The sequence below is a fragment of the Podarcis tiliguerta genome (assembly GCF_965153285.1).
Source record: "Podarcis tiliguerta genome assembly, chromosome: 6".
NCBI classification, from domain to species: domain Eukaryota; kingdom Metazoa; phylum Chordata; class Lepidosauria; order Squamata; family Lacertidae; genus Podarcis; species Podarcis tiliguerta.
Window position 1 is genome coordinate 45,270,513 of NC_139539.1, and position 24,510 is coordinate 45,295,022.

Consider the following 24,510-nt stretch of genomic DNA (forward strand, 5'->3'; position numbering starts at 1 on the left):
GCTGGAGACCTTGGTGGTATTACTATGCCAGCTGTCAGTCAGTTTCTTCTTTCCATCCTTAGATTACTAATCTCTTGCATGCTGAAGCATCATGGTAATAGTATTTGCTCTCCAATGGTTGGATTGTTGCAGTGCCTTATAGAATATCCACAGGCATTCTAATTTCAAAGACCGAAAACCATGTTTGCAAAAATATTTTAAGTTCATGAAAGTGAAAGTTTTGGTGGTGAATGCCACAATAGGCCTAAGAACTTAATGTAAGGGCAAAAAGATAAGGAAGTTAAAACAGATCTTAGAGCTTACAGGAAACTAAAAGACCAAGAGTCAGATACAATGGTAAAAGTGTTTGATGGGCAGGCTCTGAATAGGCAGCAGGCTGAAAAATGGGAGCCTTAAGGAAACCCAGAACGGAAGGTGGAGAGTAAAGAAAGGAGTGAGTTTAGAGAAAAGCCCATACAATTTTATAGATGCAGAAATTATTTCCAATACTACACATCTGAAATCACCTGCCTGGCTGGATGTGGGAAATAAGAGTGCTAAGAGGTACAGTGGCTCTCCCCTACCAATCTTTCTGAAATTTGGCAGAATGTATCCTCTTAGGAAGGGTCACCATGGCTGCTATTTGCATCCCATTCTGGGCAGTCTTAATTTGGAAGGCCTCTTTTGCCTGAAAATTTCATTCACTTAGGTGAAAAGGGGAAAAGGTTAAGTTAAAACCTTGGGTTAAGTACTTAATTCGTTCCGGAGGTCCGTTCTTAACCTGAAACTGTTCTTAACCTGAAGCACCACTTTAGTTCTTAACCCGAGGTACTATTTCTGGGTTAGCGGAGTCTGTAACCTGAAGCGTATGTAACCTGAGGTAGTTGTTTTTATATTCAAAAAGAGTGAAACAGCTTTGGATTTAACAGTTCAGAATTGGACCTGAATTACAAATTGGAATGATACAGTACAGATCCAAAAGAGATTGGGCTGCTTCCAAACACTACAAATAAAAGACCAAATTTTGCGGTGGCGGCACACCACTCTTACCGGTAATTGGTTTTTATTCATATGTCCTTCAAGTGATTAAAAAGCAGCTGTGAGCTGATATTTCCAAATATTCAAAGACATATCTAAGAAGCACTTTGCACACACAAAAGAGCAATTGTATTGGATAAACAAAACAATGTGTTTTTGGCAGTACACTGGCAGTACACTTACACAGGATGAAATATAAACTACTATAATCTTGTAGTTTCTATACTGTGAAGTGCTGCTCCCCATGAATGTGGGGTTGGGTTCAGAAAAGAGGCAACTGTTCTTAGAAATGTGATCCTGAAAATACATAGCAGATCCTCTTCCTTTGTAGGATGTTACTTGGAATACAGACAACTATTTGTTTTTTTAAAAAAAGCCAGTTAACAATGGCTAATCAATATACAGATAATCTCAGCAGAATTTGGCAGAAATGAAAGTGGGTAATTAACTAGCTAGATATATTTACATACTTGCTTAATGGAATGGCAGTGGCTTTTTATAGTCGCCTCTGACTAAGCTAGACTGAAGACCAAAAAACCCTTTGCTGCTGGTTTGTATTCTAGGTAGCCACAATAATCTTGCTAACACAATCACATTTCTATTTGCAAACCGTTCCATAAACAATTTTTACTGCAGGCTGACCTTTGAGCTTGTTCCACATTTGTGAAATGGCTCAATGTAGGCCGTACTATTGGTCTCCCATTCAACAGGAAAACATTTGCTGATGCTTTATATTCCCGGAAATATGGCTTCTCCCAAGTAAAAGTGAAAACCAACTGTGTTTTGTGCAGCCAATTTTAATCTTGCATTAAATGTCCCAAGGCAACCAATGCCTTTCACAGAGATCTGTAGGACAAACTGTTAACATAACATGAGTGGCTGAGCCCACAACAGAAAGATGGGTTGAGCAAGAAGGAAAGTGACAAGACAAATGTCTCAGTTATGCTGGTGAAATCGACCACTTTCTCCCTCCTCTGTGGTTGTGCCAACTTCCGCCTGCAAAATAAAGGAACTGTTTCATTTAAGAGGAGGTGTCCTGCTCTTTGCAGCGAGTGAGAACCCTGTAGATGCTGGTGAATGGTAAGTGCTTTTTATGGTCTGGCTCATGTTTTAGGGAGTGACATTGTGAGTCGACGTATTAGTTAAAGAACAAACACATGGAGGCTTTTCTTTATTTTGGAGTTAGATTTTATTTTAACGGTGGAAATACTGAGTGCTAGGAGCTTCCACAAAGGAGCCTCTAAAGGTAAAGGGACCCCTGACCATTAGGTCCAGTCGTGACCAACTCTGGGGTTGCAGTGCTCATCTCGCTTTATTGGCCGAGGGAGCAGGTGTACAGCTTCCGGGTCATGTGGCCAGCATGACTAAGCCACTTCTGGCAAACCAGAGCAGCGCACGGAAACGGCGTTTACCTTCCCGCCAGAGCGGTACCTATTTATCTACTTGCACTTTGACATGCTTTCGAACTGCTAGGTTGGCAGGAGCAGGGACAGAGCAATGGGAGCTCACCCCATCGCGGGGATTCGAACTGCTGACCTTCTGATCGGCAAGTTCTAGGTTTAACCCACAGCTCCACCCGCGTGCCTAACAAGCGTCTAACAAGCAGCAATTCAGCAAACACAGTTTTCCTTTGATATTACATTTCCATGTGCTGAATTTCTGCCTGCTGTGCAGCTGTTAAAAGCAAAGATCCCCTGATTAAAAGTCAGTGGGGTGGAATAGTGGTTGGAGTGAGGATGGGAAGCCTGTGGTCCTCCAAATGTTGTTGGAGAACACCTCCCAATACCTGTGACTGTTGGCCATGCTGGCTAGGACTTATGCAATTTGGGGTCCCTGCACCTGTGTTGGTGTGGCAGAGTAGGATGAGATCCAGGCTCATCTCAGCTAAGAAGTTTTTGCTTGGGTGACCTTGGGCTAGTCGTCATCTCTCAGCCTAACCTACTTCGCAGGATTGTGAGAATAAAATGGTGCACAAAAAGACAAATGCAAGCCACCAGGAGCTCCTTGGAGGAAGCGTGGAATATAAGTACAACAAAGAAAGAAAGGGGAAGGGAGAATTGATAGCCCTAGTGACTGATTCACACCATACCTTTAAAGCACATTCAGCACACATTTAGTGCGTATGACTTACCCCAAACATTCCTGGTAGCTGGAGCCATAGACCTACAATTCCCTTATTTGTTTTTATTTATTTACAGCAGGGTTTCTCAAACTTGGGTCTTCAGCTCTTTTTGGACTACAGTTCCCATCATTGGTTCTGCTAGCTAAGGATGATGGGAGTTGTGGTCCAAAAAACATCTAGAGACCCAAGTTTGAGAAACACTGCTTGTCAACCGAAAAGGCTTCCAGAGTGATTTACATACCACCTAGGATTATTGGGTGAAAGTCATGTGCTTTAAATGTATGGTATAGATTTGCCCATACAGCGAGTTTGAATCAAAATCCAGGTTCCTTTTGAAAATATCTTACGCATCGTTGCCTGGGCCCTTGCAAGCAACACCAGGACTGTACACTGTAGTATGACTCTCCAGCACCTTTTTTTTTTGTATTGTAAACAAAAAAACAACAACCCTGAAGAGTGATGTAAATTGTTTTCCACTTTTGACATTTTAAAAAATGCAAACAGCACCTCTTACAGCAGATCACTCAATCACACTTATGCTACAATCCTGCACCCTCTTAACTGTGTGACTACTTCTGAGTAGGCATGTAAATGCATATACTCTAGAGCAGACTCAAAGAGCTGCTTTTTGCCAGACTTAGTTGACTGTCATGACAGTCCAAATCAACTGAAATTTCATCCTTTGCCAGCAGCACAAGCAAAATGTGGGAACTTATTTAAAGGTGTTAAGTTTCTGGAAAATCACCACATGCGCTGGCTGTGTGAATCCATAATGATGGTTTGCACAACCATTGTCTCTAATGTAAGCTGACTTTTTGTAGTTTGCCAAAACTTTACTGCAGGCTCTCTGTTGGTCAACTGCAGAATAAGAACCCACCAAGGAGAACCAACCAATTATGAGGTTGCATGGATATGGAGCACTAGCGGGGCTTGAGTTGCCTTGACTTTAAAAAAAGCTTTCTGAGTTCGTACCAGTTGCATCATCTATCCATGCCTATTGCTAATGGAACCTTAGTCTTATGTAAGGGTGTTGTGAAGATTAATGTCCTGCTTGAAGAATAGGTTGGGCAGGCTCTTGGGCTATATTATTAAGAACACATGTACAAATTTACCAAGAAAAGTTCTTATTTCATATACTGTACATGACATCTGGCAAGCCTAGCTGCAAAAGCCCAATGAAGTCACCAAACATATAGAATCAAAAGCATGAAACTATCCTGCAACTGGAAACTATATAATGACCCTTGTGGAATAAACTTCCAAGTCAAAATTTAGTTATATCATGTGTCAACTTTGAACCATGAGCTGCTTTTTGGAGGGACCTGGCCTTAGTTTTGGTCATCCAGAAAACCCACAGAAGTACTATTTATTTGTATATTGTATTTCCCCTGATACTTTGTGTCCAAAGTGGTTTATAGGATGGACAATTTAAATACAGTAACCATAATTATAATATATTGCAATTACCAATTCAACAACTGCAGTTCATTTAGAGGAGCATAAAACATACCAACCGGTCAGTGAACAATATCCAATACTAATAATATCAGTGTTATGCTCATATTAAGCCATTTATTAAAAAGTTAATTCAAGTCTAACCAGGGGCGGAGGAACGGGGTGCGGTGGGGGCGGGTCTACCTGGGTGTCACCACTGTGGGGGGTGACAAAATGCCGGGCGGCACCACCCCAGGCGCCCGATCCGCTTGCTCCATCGCTGAGTCTAACCATACAAGTCTAACCTCCCCCACAAAGTAGCAGAAAAAGAGGAAATGGTTTTTGAAAATCGCAAGACACTTCAGACAGCGCACTCTAGATCATAGTTATCATTTGAGAGTTGGACTTCCACATTCAGTTTCACATACCCTGAAAAGGCTCCAGTTGAAACTAGTTGACCAACTTTTGTTGCTGTGTGTTGCCAAGTCTGCTTGGTCCCCACTGCACTGTTCAGCCTGGGAAATTCTATTGACTCGCCACCAGCGATATAGGCAAGCGGTTATCGATCCTCTTTGAGAGTAAGTACTTCTTCTTTCTGCGAACATTTCTAATTACAAATGCTAGGAAGTTGTGGGCTCCTATACCATATTTTCTATAATTAGATACAAGTGCAGTTACCATGATGGTTTCAAAGGAAGGCTGATTAAGACAGGAGTCAGCAAAGTTTTTATAGCTTGGGCTGGTTCACGGTCCTGCAGACGCTGCAGTGGGCCAGAGTGTGTGTGTGCCCATGCATGCATGCATGCGCAAATGCTCTTTCCAGCGCTTCTACCGGTGTGGAGGAGGCGTGTGCAGCTTCCCATTGGCTGCAGGAGCTTCCTGCAGCCAATGGGAAGCTGGCCAGCATCGCGGAAGGCGGTTCGCGCTCTGCTCCGTGCTGGTTTAGCGCGGTGCACGGGAGCCGACTGAGCAGGCGGCTTGGGTCCCCGAGCAGGCGGAGGGGGTCCATGGGCTGGTTAAATGACCCCCATGGACTGCTTGTGACCCATGGGCCTTAGGTTGCCAACCCCTGGATTAAGATCTAAAACATGGGTAGGCAAACTAAGCCCCAGGGGCCGGATCTGGCCTAATTGCCTTCTAAATCCGGCCCGCAGACGGTCCAAATGTATTTTTACATGAGTAGGATGTATGCTTTTATTTAAAATGCATCTCTGTTTATTTGTGGGGCATAGGAATTCGTTCATTCCTCCCCCAACAAAATATAGTCTGGACCCCCACAAGGTCTGAAGGAAGGTGGATCGGCCCCCTGCTGAAAAAGTTTGCTGACCCCTGAATTTTAAAATGATTCAGATAATAACTTTTTAAAAAGGTTACATACCTTGGGTTACATACGCTTCCGGTTACATACGCTTCAGGTTACAGACTCTGCTAACCCAGAAATAGTACCTTGGGTTAAGAACTTTGCTCCAGGATGAGAACAGAAACCGTGCTCCGGCGGCGTGGCGGCAGCAGGAGGCCCCATTAGCTAAAGTGGTGTCTCAGGTTAAGAACAGTTTCAGGTTAAGTACGGACCTCCGGAACGAATTAAGTACTTAACCTGAGGTACCACTGTATTGTAACAGCTTTTGAGTTTCCCAAGACTTTTCTCGACTGCTGAACTTTCTTGATTTTAAAGCTTATTATGCTAATCTACCACTGGCCTATTAAAAAGGTGTTGCTTGAAGCCCAAGGGGTCACAAAACCTTGCGAGGTTTCACGAATGATGAGAATAGGGGTATGCTTGAATAATCTCTATTCTCACATCAAGGATCATTTGGTGAACACCACTGTCTCCTCTGTTTTATATGAGTGAAGACTCTTCACCTCCTGTGTGTTCATTTGCCCAGCAATAATCTGTCCTCCATGCACTTAAGAGCCAGCAGTGTGTTTACTGTTTTGGTTTCAGAAAAACATAACTGTTTCAGAAAACAATTGTTTCTGGTTTCAAAAAAACCACAGTTGTTTCATAAATGGTATGTTATCCACAAACCTCAGTAGCCGTTGCATGTGAAATGGCAGGTTTTGTGCTCTGTGGTGCCTCAGAATGTGCGCACATAGATGTACCTTTGTGTGCACTGAAGACAATGTGCATCCATTTCTGACTCAGATGTTCTGCTCCTAGAGAGCTGGGGTTGGGAGCTGAGCCCTAAAGCATGATGACATCAGTAACTCAAGCTAACCACATTTTAACTTGAAAACAAGTAGCGCCCATCCTTGGCAAACTGGGAGGATTGGAGTGAATGCAAGTCCAAAACAGCCATAAACTAGAGATGTAGCACAACATATGTGGAAGCTGGCACTAGGTATATCCTGTCACTTCCTTTCCTGATCTAGATAAGGATTCTTGGTGCAGAAGTTAAGATTGCAATGTTGGTGCATGCACTGGATCAATGTTGATATCCACTGGGAAGCTGGGAGCCAAAGTACATGGTGGCTAATGTAGTGTCCTCCTGATATTTTGGACTACAGTCCCCATCATCCCTAGCCAACATGGCCAATGGTCAGGGGTGATGGGGGTTGCAGTTCACAGCATCTTGAGGAAACCATGTTGGCTACTTTTGGTTTAGAACAACGAAGGAAATGGCGGAAGAGGTGTCTTTGGATACAATGCAGAGGGGGAGCCAGGATTAGCAGAGGCTTGTAAAAAAACTCACTTGCCTGTGGCAAATAATTACTTCCCAACTTCAAACAGCCTGGGAAATATTTATAAATTAGTAAGCTCACTGACATGTGGTCTATTTATGCATTGTATTCTCTGACTGGCAGTAACAGTAGCCGGTCTGCCTCAGTGAGAGATCTTTCCTGCTCTCCTTTTAATTTGACCTTTGACCTTCTGCAGGCAAAGTTAAGAGCTACAGCCCCTCCATAAAAAAGGTAAAGGGACCTCTGACTATTAGGTCCAGTCATGACCGACTCTGGGGTTGCGGTGCTCATCTCGCTTTATTGGCTGAGGGAACCGGCGTTTGTCCGCAGACAGCTTCTGGGTCATGTGGCCAGCATGCCTAAGCCGTTTCTGGCAAACCAGAGCAGCACATGGAAATGCCGTTTATCTTCCCGCTGGAGTGGTACCTATTTATCTACTTGCACTTTGACGTGCTTTCGAACTGCTAGGTTGGCAGGAGCAGGGACCGAGCAATGGCAGCTCACCCCGTCGTGGGGATTCGAACCGCTAACCTTCTGATCTGCAAGTCCTAGGCTCTGTGGTTTAGCCCTCACAGCCCCTGCATATCTGGGAGTTATTTTTCTTTTCTTTTAGGCCTTCAATGTGCCATAAAAAGCTTACCTAAATACAGCGCTACCTCAGGTTAAGTACTTAATTCGTTCTGGAGGTCCGTACTTAATCTGAAACGGTTCTTAACCTGAAGCACCACTTTAGCTAATGGGGCCTCCTGCTGCCACCGTGCTGCTAGAGCACTATTTCTGTTCTCATCCTGAAGCAAAGTTCTTAACCCGAGGTACTATTTCTGGGTCAGGGGAGTCTGTAACCTGAAGCATCTGTAAACTGAAGCATATGTAACCCGAGGTACCACTGTATATAATAAAGTCAGGGAGAGCTGATGTCCATCCTAGGTAGGGAGAACCTGGGCAATCATAACAGACCAGGGAAATGTTCTGCTTTGTAACTCACCAGGGGGCAATAGTGCATATACTTCATGGGTTCGGCTCCCAACCTCAGCAGCTCCTGATGCTTGCTTGCAAAGTGGGTTTAGTGTAGGCATGCAGATCCATGAGCAGGCAAATGCACCACTGCTTGACAGCTGGCACAACCACCAGCCTTCGCGGGTTCAAGATAACTAGGCGGAGAACCTTTCTGCATCACACGTCATAAAGTGCCGTGTCTCTAGCGTGCCAAATTATGAGACAGCGGAGGATATGAAAAAGGATGATGCCCCGCTCCCTTTCCTTCCTCTTTCCAAAGAACTGAATGTAACTCTCTGGGAGGGCCATGGATAAGCAGAGGATGCCTGGCAGAAAGTTTGGGTCAAGCCGCCGGAAGCAAGCAAGAGGGACCTGGGGAAGCACACGAGTATCTTCGATCTCAGAGGAAGAGCCATGCCTTTCTGAACTCATGGAAAAGGTTCGGGACCTCTCCCAGGGACATGGAAAAAAGGAAGGTTTCATCACACGAGCTGATATGCAGGTAAATTGGTGGTGTGTGTACGTCATGTGCTTTTGAGGGCTAGATGCTTCATTCTTCTTGCTGGAAGCTTCAGACATGCTGCCTCTTGACAGTGGAGGTAGAATACCTTAATGATGGATGAGAAAAGGCCTGGCAAAAACTCTGATCTCGACTTTGCCTTATCATGGATCATTGTGTGTGACCATAAGACAAATGATTATCATCTTAACATTATTTAGGTGTCTATGACCATTGCATATAGAATGAAATGCTATGACTCTTTTCCACTCAATGTTATGATGTTGGGTCTGCTAATCAGACCTTTTATTGTCCCAGGCACTACTAATGCCAATAAGAGTGTGTAGGCAGGAGATCCAATATACTTTTGTTTATTGAATAAAGCGCACAAACATCTCCAAAGAAAGGGAAGGAAAATGCTGGCCACGAGGACTCTTGCGCCCAGCTTTTAAAACATTGATTTTTCCCTCTCTCCCCCTTTCTCCCTCCTTTCTTCCATCTGCTTTCTGATTGGTTAAGACTTATAGCTTATAGGTTTCCCAGAACACCCATTTCATGTCTTACTCCTTGGCATGTGAAGGAGGGGAGCACACATCACATGTGCATTTAGATTAGCCTTAGCCCCACCCTGGGTTTGTCTTCTAATATTCATGAGATCCTAATAGGCTCCAGAACATGTGCAGAGTCCCCAAAGTAGCACCTGCTATTTCTTTTTGTTATCTTGGATTGTCAATATTTCACTCTTAGGCGCCTCTTGGCTATATCTACAGGCCTTGAGCAATAAAATGCCTCCTTAACATATTCCAAGCAAGAGCTGATAAGAGGTAATTAACGAGTCCCTAACAAATAGACAAAGGAAGAGATTCAATTTAAAAAGACCAGGTTAATGGATTGCAAACTTAATTAATTAATTAATTAATTAATAACTTTATTTATTCTTTAGCATAACACTTGATAAGTTCTCCAGCAGGGAAACAGACACAGCAAGCACAGTTTTATACAGCTGGTTATTTTATATAAAAACAGAACTACCAATCATTTCTGACCCCGCAATGACACTGAGGGCACCTTTTTGCAGACCGAACTGTTTACTAGCTGTCTGAGAACAAAGGGACTGATATCAGGGCCTTAACTTCACATTTGTATTGTTTTCAGAAATTGGAGGCAGACTTTCCTTGGAGCACCAAAGAGCTGGAGCTTGTGTTTGATGGCCTGGATGCTGACAGCAAGGGCTACTTAACCACAGAAGAGTTCACTGAGGGGCTTAGTATGCATTGCTTTAGTGTGTTTACGTTACACTGATGGGGTTGATAATGTGCAATGTTTGTCTGCAATCCTTGGCAGGAAGTCCCTATTTGCAGGGAAGTGCAGAGGTTTGGAGCAATGGTTGCTGTGTCACCCCGACCAAGGATGGTTGCTTCTCATGCTTGCAAAGTATTGCAGCAGCATCCGCATTATTATTATTGTTTTATCAGTAGTGGTCACTCTGTTCGCAAAAGTGATTCAAAGCGAGTTTCAGAAACAAACATGGAAAATAAAACAACCTAAAATGCTCACCGATAAAAGAGCGAATCCAACTCAACCCAACTCACTGAAAAGATAACCAGAAGATTAACGTCCAAAAAGCATGGGTCAGTGAAAATATATGGCGTCCAAAAACAGATAGGGATGGTGTTAGGTTGTGGGTGAACATATCAGACGACACAGCGATTCTTCAAACAGTTCTTGTTTATTCACAGGCCAGAACAGAACTGAACTGAAGGGTTCAGCCAGCCTGCTTATATAGAGCTCCACTAGAACGCAACAGTAACCATTTTCTGTAACTATCCAATCACTGAACGTCAGTTTTGATCCCTTATTTGCATATGTGGACCTGAACTATCTACAGTATCCCCCTGCTGGCCCAGGGTGAGAACTTCAGTTGTGAGAACTTCTCACATAACAGATGGCATCAAGCATGCCTTCCTGGGGAGAGCATCCACAAACAGGAGCCACCACAGAGAAGGCCTGTTCTTGTGTTGCCAACCTCTGCACCTCCCTTTTGGGAGGTATAAAAAATGCCACCCTGCATCTGCTGCCTCCGTCCTTTATTTAATCCAGATTTACCCTTTCCGAGTAAAACAATCCAACCAGGAAAAGGAAAATGCCCACTGTTGCCTGCCAATGACCTGTCCACAATATTAAGCCCCTGTCTGGAAGCCTCTTGATTCTGACAGTCTGTCTAGATCAACACGAGGATCAGCAGAGTGCTAGTGGCAGTTGCTCTGGTTCAGCATATCTCATCGTAGGTATTTATTTGGTCCTAGGGGCCAAATACTGCTTTGAAACTGTTCTGTATTGCACCATGTCTGTCCAGAGGTGTGATTTTCATTGTCTATGTGGCAGGGTATTTTCTGAGCTCACAGACGGTGGCAAGAGCGCACCGGAAGAGAAAGATGCCTTCTGTAAAGGCTCCTACCCACCTGTCTCTGGAGGAAGCTGACACAGAGGAGCAAATGTGCTTTAAGGCCTTCCTAAACCAACTGGGAGCTGACAACATCTTTGAAGAGTAAGCGGGTGCAAACCTTATGCTAGTTTTATACTGAATCTCACAACACAGGATCCAGGCAGAGGAGGAATAGGGAATAGGTGAAAGAGTTTTGGTGTTGAATTCTGCACTTAAGCTTGAGTTACTATATGGGTTGTGGAAGTGGGAAGTTTGTAGGAAGATGCTCTGGATCTTGAAGATCATGTTTCAACACCCTGAGTTAAGAAAGTAGCTCTTGGGGCTTGAAAGCTGGGATTAGTCCTACCATTGGGTAAAGGGAGACAACTACCTCAAGTGCTGTGATAAAAGTGCTGTGGGTACAAGCACAAAATGGCTGCCATGGGCAGCTAAAAAAAGAGGTGATGGTACTTGATACCAGTAGGTACACTCACAAAAAGGCAACAATAATAGTTAATATGGCCTAGACACTTTCCTATTTTATCTACTAACTGGTTATTTTCAAAGTGACACACATGGCGATAAGAGGTATTTCAGCTTTCGCAATAGCTGCTTTACAGCCCCGTTGCCTTATTGATCCACATGCTTGTTCTTAGGAAGAAACAAAACTGCTCTCAGATCCTAAGAACAGTTGAGACAGGCTGTCCCAATTGAGAGGTCCCCTGAGGATTCAGGTGGATCAACAGAATATTCGCTGGAAAATGAGACAATCTTCTCTCTTGCAGCCAGTCAGAAATCTGGAAGATTTGGGTGCAGCTCCGACAGGATGAACCACATCTGCTGGGAAACCTGAAAGAATTCTTGGCTAAAATGACACACTTGATCAAAGAATCGAGGGGCGCAAAAGAGACACTGCAGTTAATGCTGAAAACGTAGGTCACTGGGTGTACAAGTGAAGCACGGAAACTGCTTTCGTAAATCCAGCTTTCCGGAATGGGTAGAAAGACTCCAGGAAAAGGGAGTTTGGAACCCAAAGGGTAGAAAAGGTTGGAGTGTTTGCATTTGTAGAGAGAATAGGGGGGCATACATAGCTCAACAGAAGAGGCCATGGCTTTCCTTCAGAAAAGTGTTCCCCAACCTGGTGCAATTCAGGTGTTTTGCAGTGTAGCTCCCATCAGCCAGCAAAGCCTCGCTGGATGGGTCTGATGGACGTTATAGTGCAGGGGTAGGCAAACTAAGCTCCATGGGCCAGATGCGGCCCAATCGTCTTCTCAATCTGGCCCACGGACGGTCCGGGAATCAGTGTGTTTTTACATGAGTAGAATTTGTCCTTTTATTTAAGATGCATCTCTGGGTTATTTGTGGGGCATAGGAATTCATTCATTCCCCCCCCCCCCCCCAAATATAGTCTGGCCCACCACATGGTCTGAGGGACAGTGGACCAGCCCACGGCTGAAAAAGGTTGCTGAGCCCTGTTATAGTGCACCATACTGTATCTGAAGGGTACTAGGTTGGGAAAGGCTGTTGTGGAAAGGCACAGGCAGACCTAGCGGCCAGTTAGGTTGGTCCCAGCCAAGGGCACAGGCTGGGGGCGGCACAAAAATTGCGCCTTGGTGCCTCAGTGGGGAATCTGGTCACTGGCATGGACCTTCGCAGCAGCCCTCCCCAGTCAGCCATCAGTGCTGACAGTTAGTTTGTGCAGTGGGGCTCCCCATGAGGGCACCTCTACTTGGCTCTGTGGCTGCTGTTCCCCACCCTCTGCTCACCTGGCTAGCCCTGAGAGCGGCCTTTCAGCAGATGTGGTGACTCAGAAACGTCAGGCGAGGCTTTTATTTTACTACTGCTGATTCGCTTTCCCCTAGTTTCTTTCCCACCTTGACCAGTGTATGCACCCCTGCATGTTTACCCCAGAGAGCAAGGGCCATTGACTTAAGTGTGGCTTACTTCTGAGTAGAGTGTGCACTGGGCACAACCTTTCTTCTGTCACCTTGTCAGAAGTAACGACAAAGCAAGCAAGGTATTGTCAGAAGGTCCTGCCTCTGGCTTGCCAGATTTAGGCTGCTATCATGTGTACCCACTTTCCTGGGAGTAAGCCGCATTAAACTTGGCGGGATTTACTTTTGAGTGTACATTTAGAGGATTGCACTGTTAAACACCCAGTTTAAGAATCATTTGTAATGATTGAATTATGTCAATCTTTTTCTGGAGCTGGGCGGGAGGTGCCGATACATCTCCTTGCCAAGGGAGCCCAGGTACGGCTCTGGTCACAGGTTCAATTCCTGTCATCTCCTTTTAAAGAATCAAAGTGCAAGTAGATAAATAGGTACCACTCTGGCAGAAAGGTAAACGGCGTTTTGTGTGCTGCTCTGGTTCTCCAGAAGCGGCTTAGTCATTCTGGCCACATGACCCGGAAGCTGTACACCGGCTCCCTAGGCCAATAAAGCGAGATGAGCGCCACAACCCCAGAGTCGGTCACGACTGGACCTAATGGTCATGGGTCCCTTTACCTTTACCTTAATCTCAGCATAATTTTCCAGGCCTGGCCTGACACGGAGCCATGTTGAGATCAGCAAATGAAGGGGCCTAGGGCCAATTCTGCTCTCTTAAGGCACATGGGTAGGCACTGTGGTTCTTCCCAGATATTGCAGGCTTTGACTCCCATCCTCCAAGAACATTGGCCAGTCTGGCTGGTGCTGATGTGAGCTGTAGCCCATAACGTTTGGAGGGTTACCATGTTACCCACCTTTAAACAACTCTGCTTTAAAGCCTTCTTGTTTGCTCCTCTGCACTAGACGAGTGGCTGATCACAACAAGGAGGTGCAGCAGTTATATGAGGAGTTGGAACAGCAAATAGACAAGGAGACAAGAAGGCTGCAGCTTGAGGTTGGTGCATAACTGGATCATGTGTAATTCCTCAGATTTATAAGAAGGGGTGTGCTGAGTTTTCCTTTTAAGTTCCTGCCCTCTCCCAAAAGCTCAGGGTGGATCACACCATTTAAATCACCATTTAAATCCTCGTTAACAACACATGATGGTGTTGTTCTAGTGCTGCACAATGACCCCAGGGGCAGATGCCTCATCATAAGACAGTCAGCAGGAGAGAGAGCAGTGAAAAAGGACTCTGATCCAAAACATGGAGAAGGAATAAGGCTGCAATCCTATGCGGAAGTAAGCCCCGTCGAACTGAATGGGGCTTGTTTCTGAGTTGACGTGTAAAGGACTGTACTGTAATCGTCTTTCTTTCTAGAAAGCATGTTCTCAGAACCCTTGTGCGGGCAGAGGAGAACAATTCTAATATAGCCAGCACCACCTGCAATTAGGGGTGGAAGGACCTGTCAATTCCAGTTCTCACACTTTCTCATTATTATTTTTTTGAGCCTTAAATTCAGTTTGCCACATTTTGCAACAACCTGTGCTTAAAAAAAGAACCCTCATGAAAATTCACTAGCAGTTTAGGACAAAGTTCATAGATGCCTGCCTGATTTCTTATGGGAGGGGGCACCACTGAGTTGGGCCCACTGCACTGAAGACATGACTCCTCGTTGACATGAATTGTTCTTTGGTTACATGGGGAACTAAGACGATACTCTTAGGCAGTGCTCCCCCCCCCCCCGAAAAATAGGTGCTGGGACTCACCTTGAAGTTGTTACAGTAAGTGCTACACTTTTTAGCAACAAAAAAAGAAGAGGTGTCCGTACTGTACACTCTTGAGTACCCCTTGGAAAAAAGCACTGCTCTCAGGTCTTTGGCAAACATCTCCCTCCCCAAATATATTTAATATTTGCTTGTAGCTGGCTTTCTCAAGGTGACTATTCTCCGTTATGAAAATTTCACTTGTAGGATTTTTTTAAAAAGGATATTATAACACTTATAATGCCAGGGGCCTTCAGAGTTCCTGATTTCTTATAAAAGGGCAAAAAATATTAACATTTGACTATACACAATGTGCTTTGGCTTGATGTCATTGCACAATGGGAAATTCAAAAAACCAACCAGCCATATAACACTTCACACAAGGCACTAAAATGTCACACTATTTGTTTAATTTGTGAATGCAGAAATTGCATGTATATTGCAGTCAGAGTAGGTTTCATTCTCTCCCCCCCCCCCGCATTATTCTATAATATAATATATAGAATCTAGATACTAACAGCAAATTCATTATCCAAAGATGGATCTTTATATAGAAAAGCCACTAGCATCCACTCCGAAGAGGGAGATATCAGAAGGCTTAGGAGAATCCCAAAGTTTGGATAAGTACAAAAAATATGTAGAATAAAATTCAGGGCAGGGGGAATCCCAAAACAGCTGAGTGGGGATTGAACATGCCTAGTGGGCACAGAATGTTGACCAGGGGAATGGTGTGGAAATGGAATGGAGTATCCTGAAAAAGGATACGGTTGTCTGGAAGCATGAACAAGAGCAAACCATGCTGCAACTTTTTGTTGCATGCTCTATTTGTGCTTTGACTCAAATGCAAACAGGCTTCATGTGTGAATGCTCCCTGGAAAGCTATAGCTTCACCACCTTTGTTTATTGCAGAGTAAAACCCAAAGCCAATTCCTCAGCGTGGAGATGAAAGAACTGTTGGATGCCAGGGAAAGGGAAATACAGCATTTCCTCGATGTTCAAAAAGAGGTAAGGTTATCCATGTGACATGAGGAAACAGCACCATCTACTGGAAGCATCTCCTCTGGCTAAAACAAAAGCATCATCCACATGTAGGGTTGCCATATGTCCTCTTTTCCCAAGACACGTCCTCTTTTTCATGATGAGAATCTCCACAGCTTCAAGGTAAAAGTTGAAGTTGGCAAACGTGTCCCCTTTTTTGCTCTTCAAAATATAGCAACCCTACACACACAGCTGCTTGCAGTGTGGCTGAATATTTCTGATATAGTCAACATAATTCGCCAACATCATGACCCCCTGGTGTTGTTGGACTACCAATCCCATCAAAGGATGGAAACTGTAGTCCAGCCATATCTGGGGACACTGCATTGCTTCCAGTTACTCAGGGACCGTGGCCTTGTTTCACTGAAAAATCTCTCACACTATTGTCCAGTAGTGATGTGTGGAAGTGAGAGCTGGACCATAAAGAAGGCTGATTGCCGAAGAATTGATGCTTTTGAATTATGGTGCTGGAGGAGACTCCTGAGAGTCCCATGGACTGCAAGAAGATGAAACCTCTCCATTCTGAAGGAAATCAGCCCTGAGTGCTCACTGGAAGGACAGATCGTGAAGCCGAGGCTCCAATACTTTGGCCACCTCATGAGAAGAGAAGACTCCCTGGAAAAGACCCTGATGTTGGGAAAGATGGAGGGCACAAGGAGAAGGGGACGACAGAGGATGAGATGGTTGGACAGTGTTCTCAAAGCTACCAGCATGAGTTTGACCAAACTGCGGGAGGCAGTGGAAGACAGGAGTGCCTGGTGTGCTCTGGTCCATGGGGTCATGAAGAGTCGGACACGACTAAACGGCTAAACAACAAAATTGCCCAGGCACAATAAAGTGTGATGTTTGATACCCTGAGATAAGGCACTCCAGGAAGAAGAATCCTGGGAACTATAGTTTATGTTTCACAGAACTACCATTCCTAGCATCTTTAACAAACTACAGTTCCCAGGATTCTCCTTTCTGGAAGGGAGAGGAAATGTGCTTTCAATGTTTGATGTGAATGCAGCACTTGTTAGCCTCTAGCCCAGGTCAAAATGGCTTCAGTCTCCAGTGTGTGAGAGAGAAAGACAGAGAATGTGAATCAAATGCAAGGCAGATATTTTCAGCTGTTTCATTACTTTTCTACTGACCACCTGAAAGGAGTTTGAGAACCTCATGTCTAAGAGGCTTGCCCATTTTACTTGCAGAAGGGTCTAGCCCATGCAGAAAATAGAAATGTAATAAAGTAAATAAAATGAAATGTCAACCTCACATTTCCTGCAAGGTTCTTCCCCCATTTTTATCCTCACAAGAAGAACCCCATGAATGTAAGTTAGACTGAGAGACTGTGACTCCATGAGCTTTGATGGGACGATCACTCTGTGAGCTTTGATGGGATGAGGGTTTGAATCCTGTTCTTCTAGGTACTAGTCCAGCATTTTAACCACCACACTGCTAGTTTTCTTTTACTGTATTGAACACTTTCTATATTCCTTCCTCAGCTTGAGACACAGTTTCTCAGCCTTAGAGAAAAGCAGCACGTGGCCAGTACCCAAACCCAGGAGCTCAAACAAACCAACATGGCCCTTGAGGACCAGCTACAAAAAACCCTCAATCAGCTTCAAAAGACCCAAAGGCAACTGGATTTCATGAGGGGTAGAGTATCTCAGTTACATAAAGAAGAGAGGTGAGTCCTAACCACCACAGTGTCACCTTTTTTTTGGGTGGGGAGGATACACCTAACTTTCGGCAGCTATTTCATTAGAAGGCTTTCCAAGGTTCAGCGTACTAGCTTTGATCTGGTGGAAAAGAGAGTGGCTTGCACGGGGAACTAAGCGTTGCATCATCAGAACACCTACTGCCCCTGACATCCGTTCATTCGCTCCATTAGTCAGATGTGATGATGAGGTAAAAGCAGAATAGCTCAGCAGACTGGACTATTTGCTGCCCCTTGGAAAGGTTGGTGGTGGTTAGGCTATTTTGGCCATTGCTTCTGGGCAGGGATACCTCTTCCTGAGGTACACCTCTCAAAAGATGTAACTTTTCCAAAAAAGCTACAGCATAAATTGAGTGGAGCAGTTCTGCTGTCCCTCACAGCCCCCTTGAGATAATATGCACTTCCTGCTTGCACTGTCCCACTTCCTGTTGGCACCATTGCATTTCCTGTTTGCATCCCGCCATCCTCAATATATGCCGTTACATGCATTGCAGCACTATTACTGCTACTAGGATTGTGCCCCTGCAGAAGCAACACATTTTAGTATACAGTGGTACCTCGGGTTACATACACTTCAGGTTACATACACTTCAGGTTACAGACTCCACTAACTCAGGAATAGTACCTCGGATTAAGAACTTTGCTTCAGGATGAGAGCAGAAATCGCGCAGCGGCCGCGCAGCGGCAGTGGGAGGCCCCATTAGCTAAAGTGGTGCTTCAGGTTAAGAACAGTTTCAGGTTAAGAACAGACCTCCAGAACAAATTAAGTTCTTAACCCGAGGTACCACTGTACAGGGATAGTGACAACGTATCCCTTCTTTCCTTGGCAGTGGCAGATCGTCAGAGGAAGTCTCTGTCAAGACTGCTCAAAGTCAACAGGTATTTCTTAATTGTTCACCTTGCATCATTTGTCACTCAGAACTGCCCCCCCCCCCCGCATGGGGTGCCACCAGAATTAGTAGCCAAGTGTTGCCCTGGAAAGGTGGCCTAGCTATGAGTACTGTATATTCATGCATCTGACATAGTGCTTTCAACCAGCAGATAGGATTATGGGAGAATCTAAACTCTCATGGGCCCTGGGGATAGTATCTAGCACCCTACATGTATAGTAGCACCATTAGAGAAATCTGGTTATTTTAAATCTGGCTTTCCCAAGCATCTGTTAACCAATGCACATTTTTTCTTCTGAACTGAAATTGGAGGCACACTTCACTCAAACTATCCAAAATGATAAATACAACACAATCCTTTTGCATATTTACTTGGGAAGTAAGGCCCCTTAAGTTCAAGGGTGTGTGTAGAGGATTGCAGCCTTAGATTGCGCTCCTATGCACACTTACCTGGGAGTAAGTCCCACTGAAGTCAATGGGGCTTCTATTGGAGTCTTTTATATCATAATTGATTTTATAAAACTTATATACCACTTGATTGTAGAACAAACCCTCAAAGTGGTGTGTAGACATGCATTGGGGTTTACAGAGGGAAAAGAGACCAATTTTCATTAGAGGCTATCTCCCATATCTCTGCATGAGTCAGTGTTCTGGACATGCCTTCTGTTCACTGCAGATAGAGGCAAAATCAGAGCAGTGACTTGTGATGAGATGCAACAGGCAGCCTCTCCTAAGTGTGAGCGATTCAGTTGCATGTCTTCATCAGGACTGATCCAGTCTCTCCCCCCCCCCATGTGTGATTAGAAATAGGCAAGGCCAGTGCAGTAGATCATGCAGAGATTCAACAGGCATCCTCCCCCATAAGTGGATACTGAAATTGGTAGTAAGTGATCCTTATTTCTTTTTCTGCCTTTATCTCATTGTGATTCGTCTAAGGGTCATCTGAGTGCAAATGAGATGAGCTCCTCTGAATTGGTAGGAAGATTTGGATACAATCCGAGTGAGGATACACTGGCCAGCTCTGCTCATAAGTAAGTACCAAATACTCCTTTAATACATTTAAGTGAGGAATGCTAGTGGCAGCAGTCTTTGTTGAAGCTGGTCCATGCTCTGGCACTGAAGCAGTTATGTTATTTCTGTCTGCAGCCCTGATATTCTCATGACCTTTCACATACGCCGCACCCAGAAAGCCAAATGCATGTTTGAAAAGTATCCTGGGGCCAAACAGATTAGATTAGATCAGATTTAATATTTGTATGCAGCTTTGCCAATGACAAAGCTGGTCTCAAAGTGGTTCAAGAACAATAAACAGAGCTTCCCCCACTGACATTCCATCATTAGACAATTAATAATAATAATAATAATAATAATAAATAATGTCCCACCAACATTACCAAGACATTGCCATTAAAGGGTTGCCAGCCCCAAGGTGAACCTAGTAAATTCATTTGTTTTGTCTGCCTAGCTCTTGAAGAATGCCTCAGAATTAACTCTGGCAGACTTTTTAGCTCTCCCCCATAAAATCAAAATACTGCTTATCAGTGGATTGTAAGGAAGAGCTGTGGAAACAGACAGAGTTTAGAGTACGGTTGATCTTGAAGATTCTCACATTCTTTAGCGGTTTAATAAATGCCCTGTCACCTCATTTTTGTGGAATGACTCTTAGTTTACCAACATGTTTCTCTTTGGCCTTTTGATATACATTACTGCTTTCACCCCTCACTGTGTTTATAAGAAGAAACATGCATGTTAGAAACAGATATACTCAGTCTTTCCTCTGCGAAAGCAACAAACATAAGAGCCCAGAAGTCTTGCTGGTGGTTGAGTTAGCATTTCATAGGCCCACGAGATCTTGATGTTCTCCAGCAGGAATTGTGTGCTTCTAAGGCCTTGTTTCTTACTTTCCTTATCTTGTACTGAATGAGTGCTGCTCTGTCCATCATTTCCCCATAGGGCACCTGGTGGTGTGGCATCAATGGCCAAAGCCGGCTCAGAATCTAGAACTACTAGAGTGATCTCCATTGAAGAGGATCCTTGGGTAGACTCCGTTGTAGAACCCGAAAAATATTTCCCACAGGAAGTCGTGGACCAAAGCTCTTTGCTTAGAGAGCTGAATGATGCCATAGCAGCAGTAAACAAGGTGTCTGAATCATCAAACAATCCACAAATAGATAACTTTGGTTTTCAGTTCTTGGGCCAAATTAGAGAGAATGGAAATTCTCAGCAAAGAAAAATGCAGGAAAAAATAACTCCATATGATGCTAGCTCCAGAAACCGCGATCTGCAGAAGAGAAGTGCTGAGTCTCTTCCTGGTCGAGCTTCATGGCAAAGAGATGCTCTGCTTCAAGAAAGACTAACTTGTGCTCCGGAGGTGAAGAATGCAAACATCTCTGAGCCAAGAAGGGAAGTCAAAACTCTAGAGTCAAAGCAGAGAGGATGTATTCTTGTTCCTGAAGTGCAGTCTTCTGTTTATAAAGAGTTGACAAGTCCAGCCGGTGACTATAAAGAAGACTCGATGCAAGAAAAGACTCTCATTTTAGAACAGGCAGTCCAACTTCACGGGCAAGTTTTAAAGTGCAGTGGTATCAGCCGGACTCAATGGCCACCTGCAGATTCTGAGCAGAGAGTGGTAAAGCAATCTCCAGAAATTAAAACATCAGAGAAAAAGATGCCTGAGACTCAACACCCATCAGTGGAAGATACACCACCTGCTCATTCCTCACCCAGAATAGCCTTACCCAAGTTGGATGAAGGATGTGAGCCAGAGATCTCCGTTTTCCAAAACCACCAATTAGAGAATATGCTCCAACCAGAGATGCAAACACAAACGGAGGGTCTAGAAGTAACATTATCAGAAGACAAAAGAGAAGGATGCATAGATTTGCCAGCGTGTAGGAAGAATCAAGAGGTCAGGGTAGAAATGGATGAGGAAACAAATGCCAAAGCAGAAGCTGCAGACTATCCAGTGGATGTGGATGCAAAAGCAACTTCTAAAGACACCACAGCTGTTTTCTTTTGTCCAGACCACATGTATAATGTGCTCTTTGTTGGAGACTCGAATGTTGGCAAAACGTCTTTTTTGCACCGACTGCAAGATGATTCCTTCGATGCAAATATGACTGCGACTGTAGGTATGAATCCATCTTTCACCAGCAGGTAACAAGAGACACTGGTCGTCTCTCCCATGGGAGACAACTCCAATGGGCCAAGGGGGCTTTGCCCCCCCAATAAGATATTTGAGGGAGCCAGGACCCCACAGATTGATGGGGATTGCCATTCAAATGGTGTGTGTGCACTGCATCATGTGATCAATTATGCAGGACGGGGCTTACCTGCCCCCCCCATATTTTATTCAAGTTGGCACCCCGACCCCTAGGCTAGACGTGTTTCTATTTCTAAGGCTCCTAGCCGCATGGGGTGTGTTGTCTGTGTTCTAATCTCAGTGAGCATTTGTGTGTGGAGATAAACCTCCTCTTCCTATGTACTGTGTTTGAACCAAGAATTGGGCTTCCCGATGCCCATCTCTAATTAAGAAAAAATAGGATAGCTAGTTGCTTGCTATGTATTGGCCTATATATCCAGTTTGGCCTATATTTTTGTATGATTAGGCCACACTTGGACCTGCTTGCCATAAGGAGTGGCAGTGACCCTGAGCTCTATATACAATATAACACTCCAATATTAGAGATTGACCTGCATTTTTGTTATTGTTGGTATTATTTTGCTTGAAGTTTTACTTTTGAAAAGAATATCACCAGAGATATTCCATTATTTTCCACAATTGAGCATGGTTTTCTTAAAGAAAACATTCACTTGAAGGAAAGAGCATGGTTTTAGAATAAGAGGAACCAAGTGGGAGTTGAGTGACCTATTCTCTTGTAAGTCTGTCGCAGGCATCTGCATAACCAAAAGCAAATTAGAAGACATAATTCGTTTTCCTCTTCTATTTGAGGCTGGGGAACACCACCCAGGTCACTGTTTGTCTGCATATGCAAGGTAATTGGTCCTAGGGCACATTCTAAAGGCATGCAATGTCATCGCTTTGCTTAAGCTAAGTAGGTATCGGTCCGGTCAGTGTCTAGATGGGTGATTGCCTGGGAACAATACACCCACTAACTTGGGTTCTGTGAAGACAGGTGAGATATAAATGTAACAGAATTGAAACAAATAAATTGTTCAAAGGACTTTTTTTAAACTCTCCCTGTGTTAAAGCAACTACCCAAACCCTTGCTAAGCTGGCAAATACACTGAGTCATACCAAGAATCAGCTCCAGCTTTTCAACAGCCCTTGGGCAAGATGTCCTTGGTGGGCTCTCTTCCGTGAGTTGGTCTACCTCCTTTGCTGTCCCATCTCCCTCTGGGCTCACATTTGCACAACAACCCAGAGAGAGAATGCAAAGTCAACTGAAGGATGCTGCTCTGCCTCCTCGCTCTTGTCGCTTCATGCATGCTCAGAAAGGGGAGCGACAGGAAGGACTAGAAGTAGCAGGGCTAGTAGGAGGCTCTGGGGTGATGGTGACCCCCTGCAAGGGTCTTGACCTTGGCAGATGCCCAGCTACGCCTACTCCTGATGCTTGACCTTCTCTGTCCCACCCCAGCCCCCATCAGTAAGTTAAATTTATCCACATGGCCACAAGGAGTCCCAATCCCAATGTAATTTGAGCCATGTAGAAATTCAAAGGACTGCAGCAGGAAGAGTATTTTTTATCTATAGGGTATTTCCAGCTCATTTCCTCCCAGCATGGCCTTTTGGTTTGAATGTTCTCCTTTTTTTATTTGTATGAAGGTTAGTCAACTCTAAAATGGAAGGAAGTCAAATCCATTACTCCGTGTCAGGTTTTACACCTGCAAAATTCAGATAATAAAACTAAACAAGTTTCTCAGTGTTCTGGTACCTTTGCTTTTATTAATCTCCCCAAAATTCAGGGATGGAAGTGCTAGAGCCCTGCTGAGTTTTATTCTTATCAGTACAGTTCCAGCTTGAGGTTTTCAGCTCTTTGAAGTGGTTGGAGATGTGAAGTGAACTTGATTGTAAATGGCTGCAATGTATCCCTTAGGAATGGACTATCGGATCAAAAACCTCTTTGTGGATAACAAGTGCTTTGCTTTACGCCTGTGGGACACAGCCGGCCAAGAAAGGTAGTGTAAGGTCCTGCATCTAGAAAAAGAAAGAAAGAAATTATAAAAATGTTGCAGAAAAAGTACACATTTCTCCCCAAAACAGATACCACAGTATCACCAAGCAATTCTTCCGGAAGGCTGATGGAGTTGTATTGATGTATGACATCACCTCAGTACATAGCTTTGCAGAGGTGCGGTACTGGATGAATTGTATCCAGGTAAGGAAAGCAACTCTCTTCCGTTATTGGTTGGCTTTTGTTTTCCCTGCTTTAGCTCTTGGTGATTGGGTGATTGCATTGCAGTCCTGTGTGTGTTTAATGAGAGGTAAGTCTCACTGTGCGGGTGGCACTGTGGGTTAAACCACAGAGCCTAGGACTTGCTGATCAGAAGGTCAGTGGTTCGAATCCCCACAGCGGGGTGAGCTCCCGTTGCTCGGTCCCTGCTCCTGCCAACCTAGCAGTTCGAAAGCACAAAGTGCAAGTAGATAAATAGGTACCGCTCCAGCGGGAAGGTAAATGGTGTTTCAGTGCGCTGCTCTGGTTCACCAGAAGCGGCTTAGTCATGCTGGCCACATGACCCAGAAGCTGTATGCCAGCTCCCTTGGCCAGTAAAGCGAGATTAGCGCTGCAACCTCAGAGTCGTCCGCGACTGGACCTAACGGTCAGGGGTACCTTTACCTTTTAAGTCTTACTGCATTCAGTTATGTTTTCTTCCAGTAAAGGTGCTGAGGATTGCAGCCTTATCCACCTCTCTGTGGTGTTATTCCCTTGCCATGTGCCTAGCCAAGGGGGGGCAAGGAGGGGCAGCTGCCCTCCCAAAGCAATAAAAATACATAGCTATCTGAGGTTCTGCCCCCCCCACCAACAAAAGGCCTGCCTCCCAAAAAACACCAAAAATCCTGGTTACACCCATGTCCCGTGTGGCTACAACTGCGGACCTGATTAACAACAGTAC

The 24,510-nt window shown here is 44.5% G+C and overlaps 1 protein-coding gene across 4 annotated transcripts in view; it reads left to right on the forward strand.

Moving 5' to 3' along the window:
- Positions 1-1,899: 1,899 nt before the first annotated feature.
- RAB44 (RAB44, member RAS oncogene family) overlaps positions 1,900-24,510 on the forward strand; it is a 29,674-nt gene continuing 7,063 nt past the window's right edge. For 2 of the 4 annotated variants that reach the window (XM_083445672.1, XM_083445675.1), the window contains exons 1-13: positions 4,966-5,151; positions 8,532-8,753; positions 9,906-10,017; positions 11,136-11,298; positions 11,961-12,107; positions 13,968-14,058; positions 15,718-15,813; positions 17,331-17,515; positions 18,376-18,424; positions 19,372-19,466; positions 20,389-21,566; positions 23,493-23,574; positions 23,660-23,774. In XM_083445672.1, coding sequence (XP_083301798.1) covers positions 8,559-8,753; positions 9,906-10,017; positions 11,136-11,298; positions 11,961-12,107; positions 13,968-14,058; positions 15,718-15,813; positions 17,331-17,515; positions 18,376-18,424; positions 19,372-19,466; positions 20,389-21,566; positions 23,493-23,574; positions 23,660-23,774 — 2,508 coding nt within the window. In that variant the 5' untranslated portion in view covers positions 4,966-5,151; positions 8,532-8,558. Of the gene's footprint in view, positions 2,098-4,965; positions 5,152-8,150; positions 8,754-9,905; positions 10,018-11,135; positions 11,299-11,960; positions 12,108-13,967; positions 14,059-15,717; positions 15,814-17,330; positions 17,516-18,375; positions 18,425-19,371; positions 19,467-20,388; positions 21,567-23,492; positions 23,575-23,659; positions 23,775-24,510 lie in introns of those variants that run through there. The other 2 variants (XM_083445673.1, XM_083445674.1) reach the window with 2 other exon arrangements.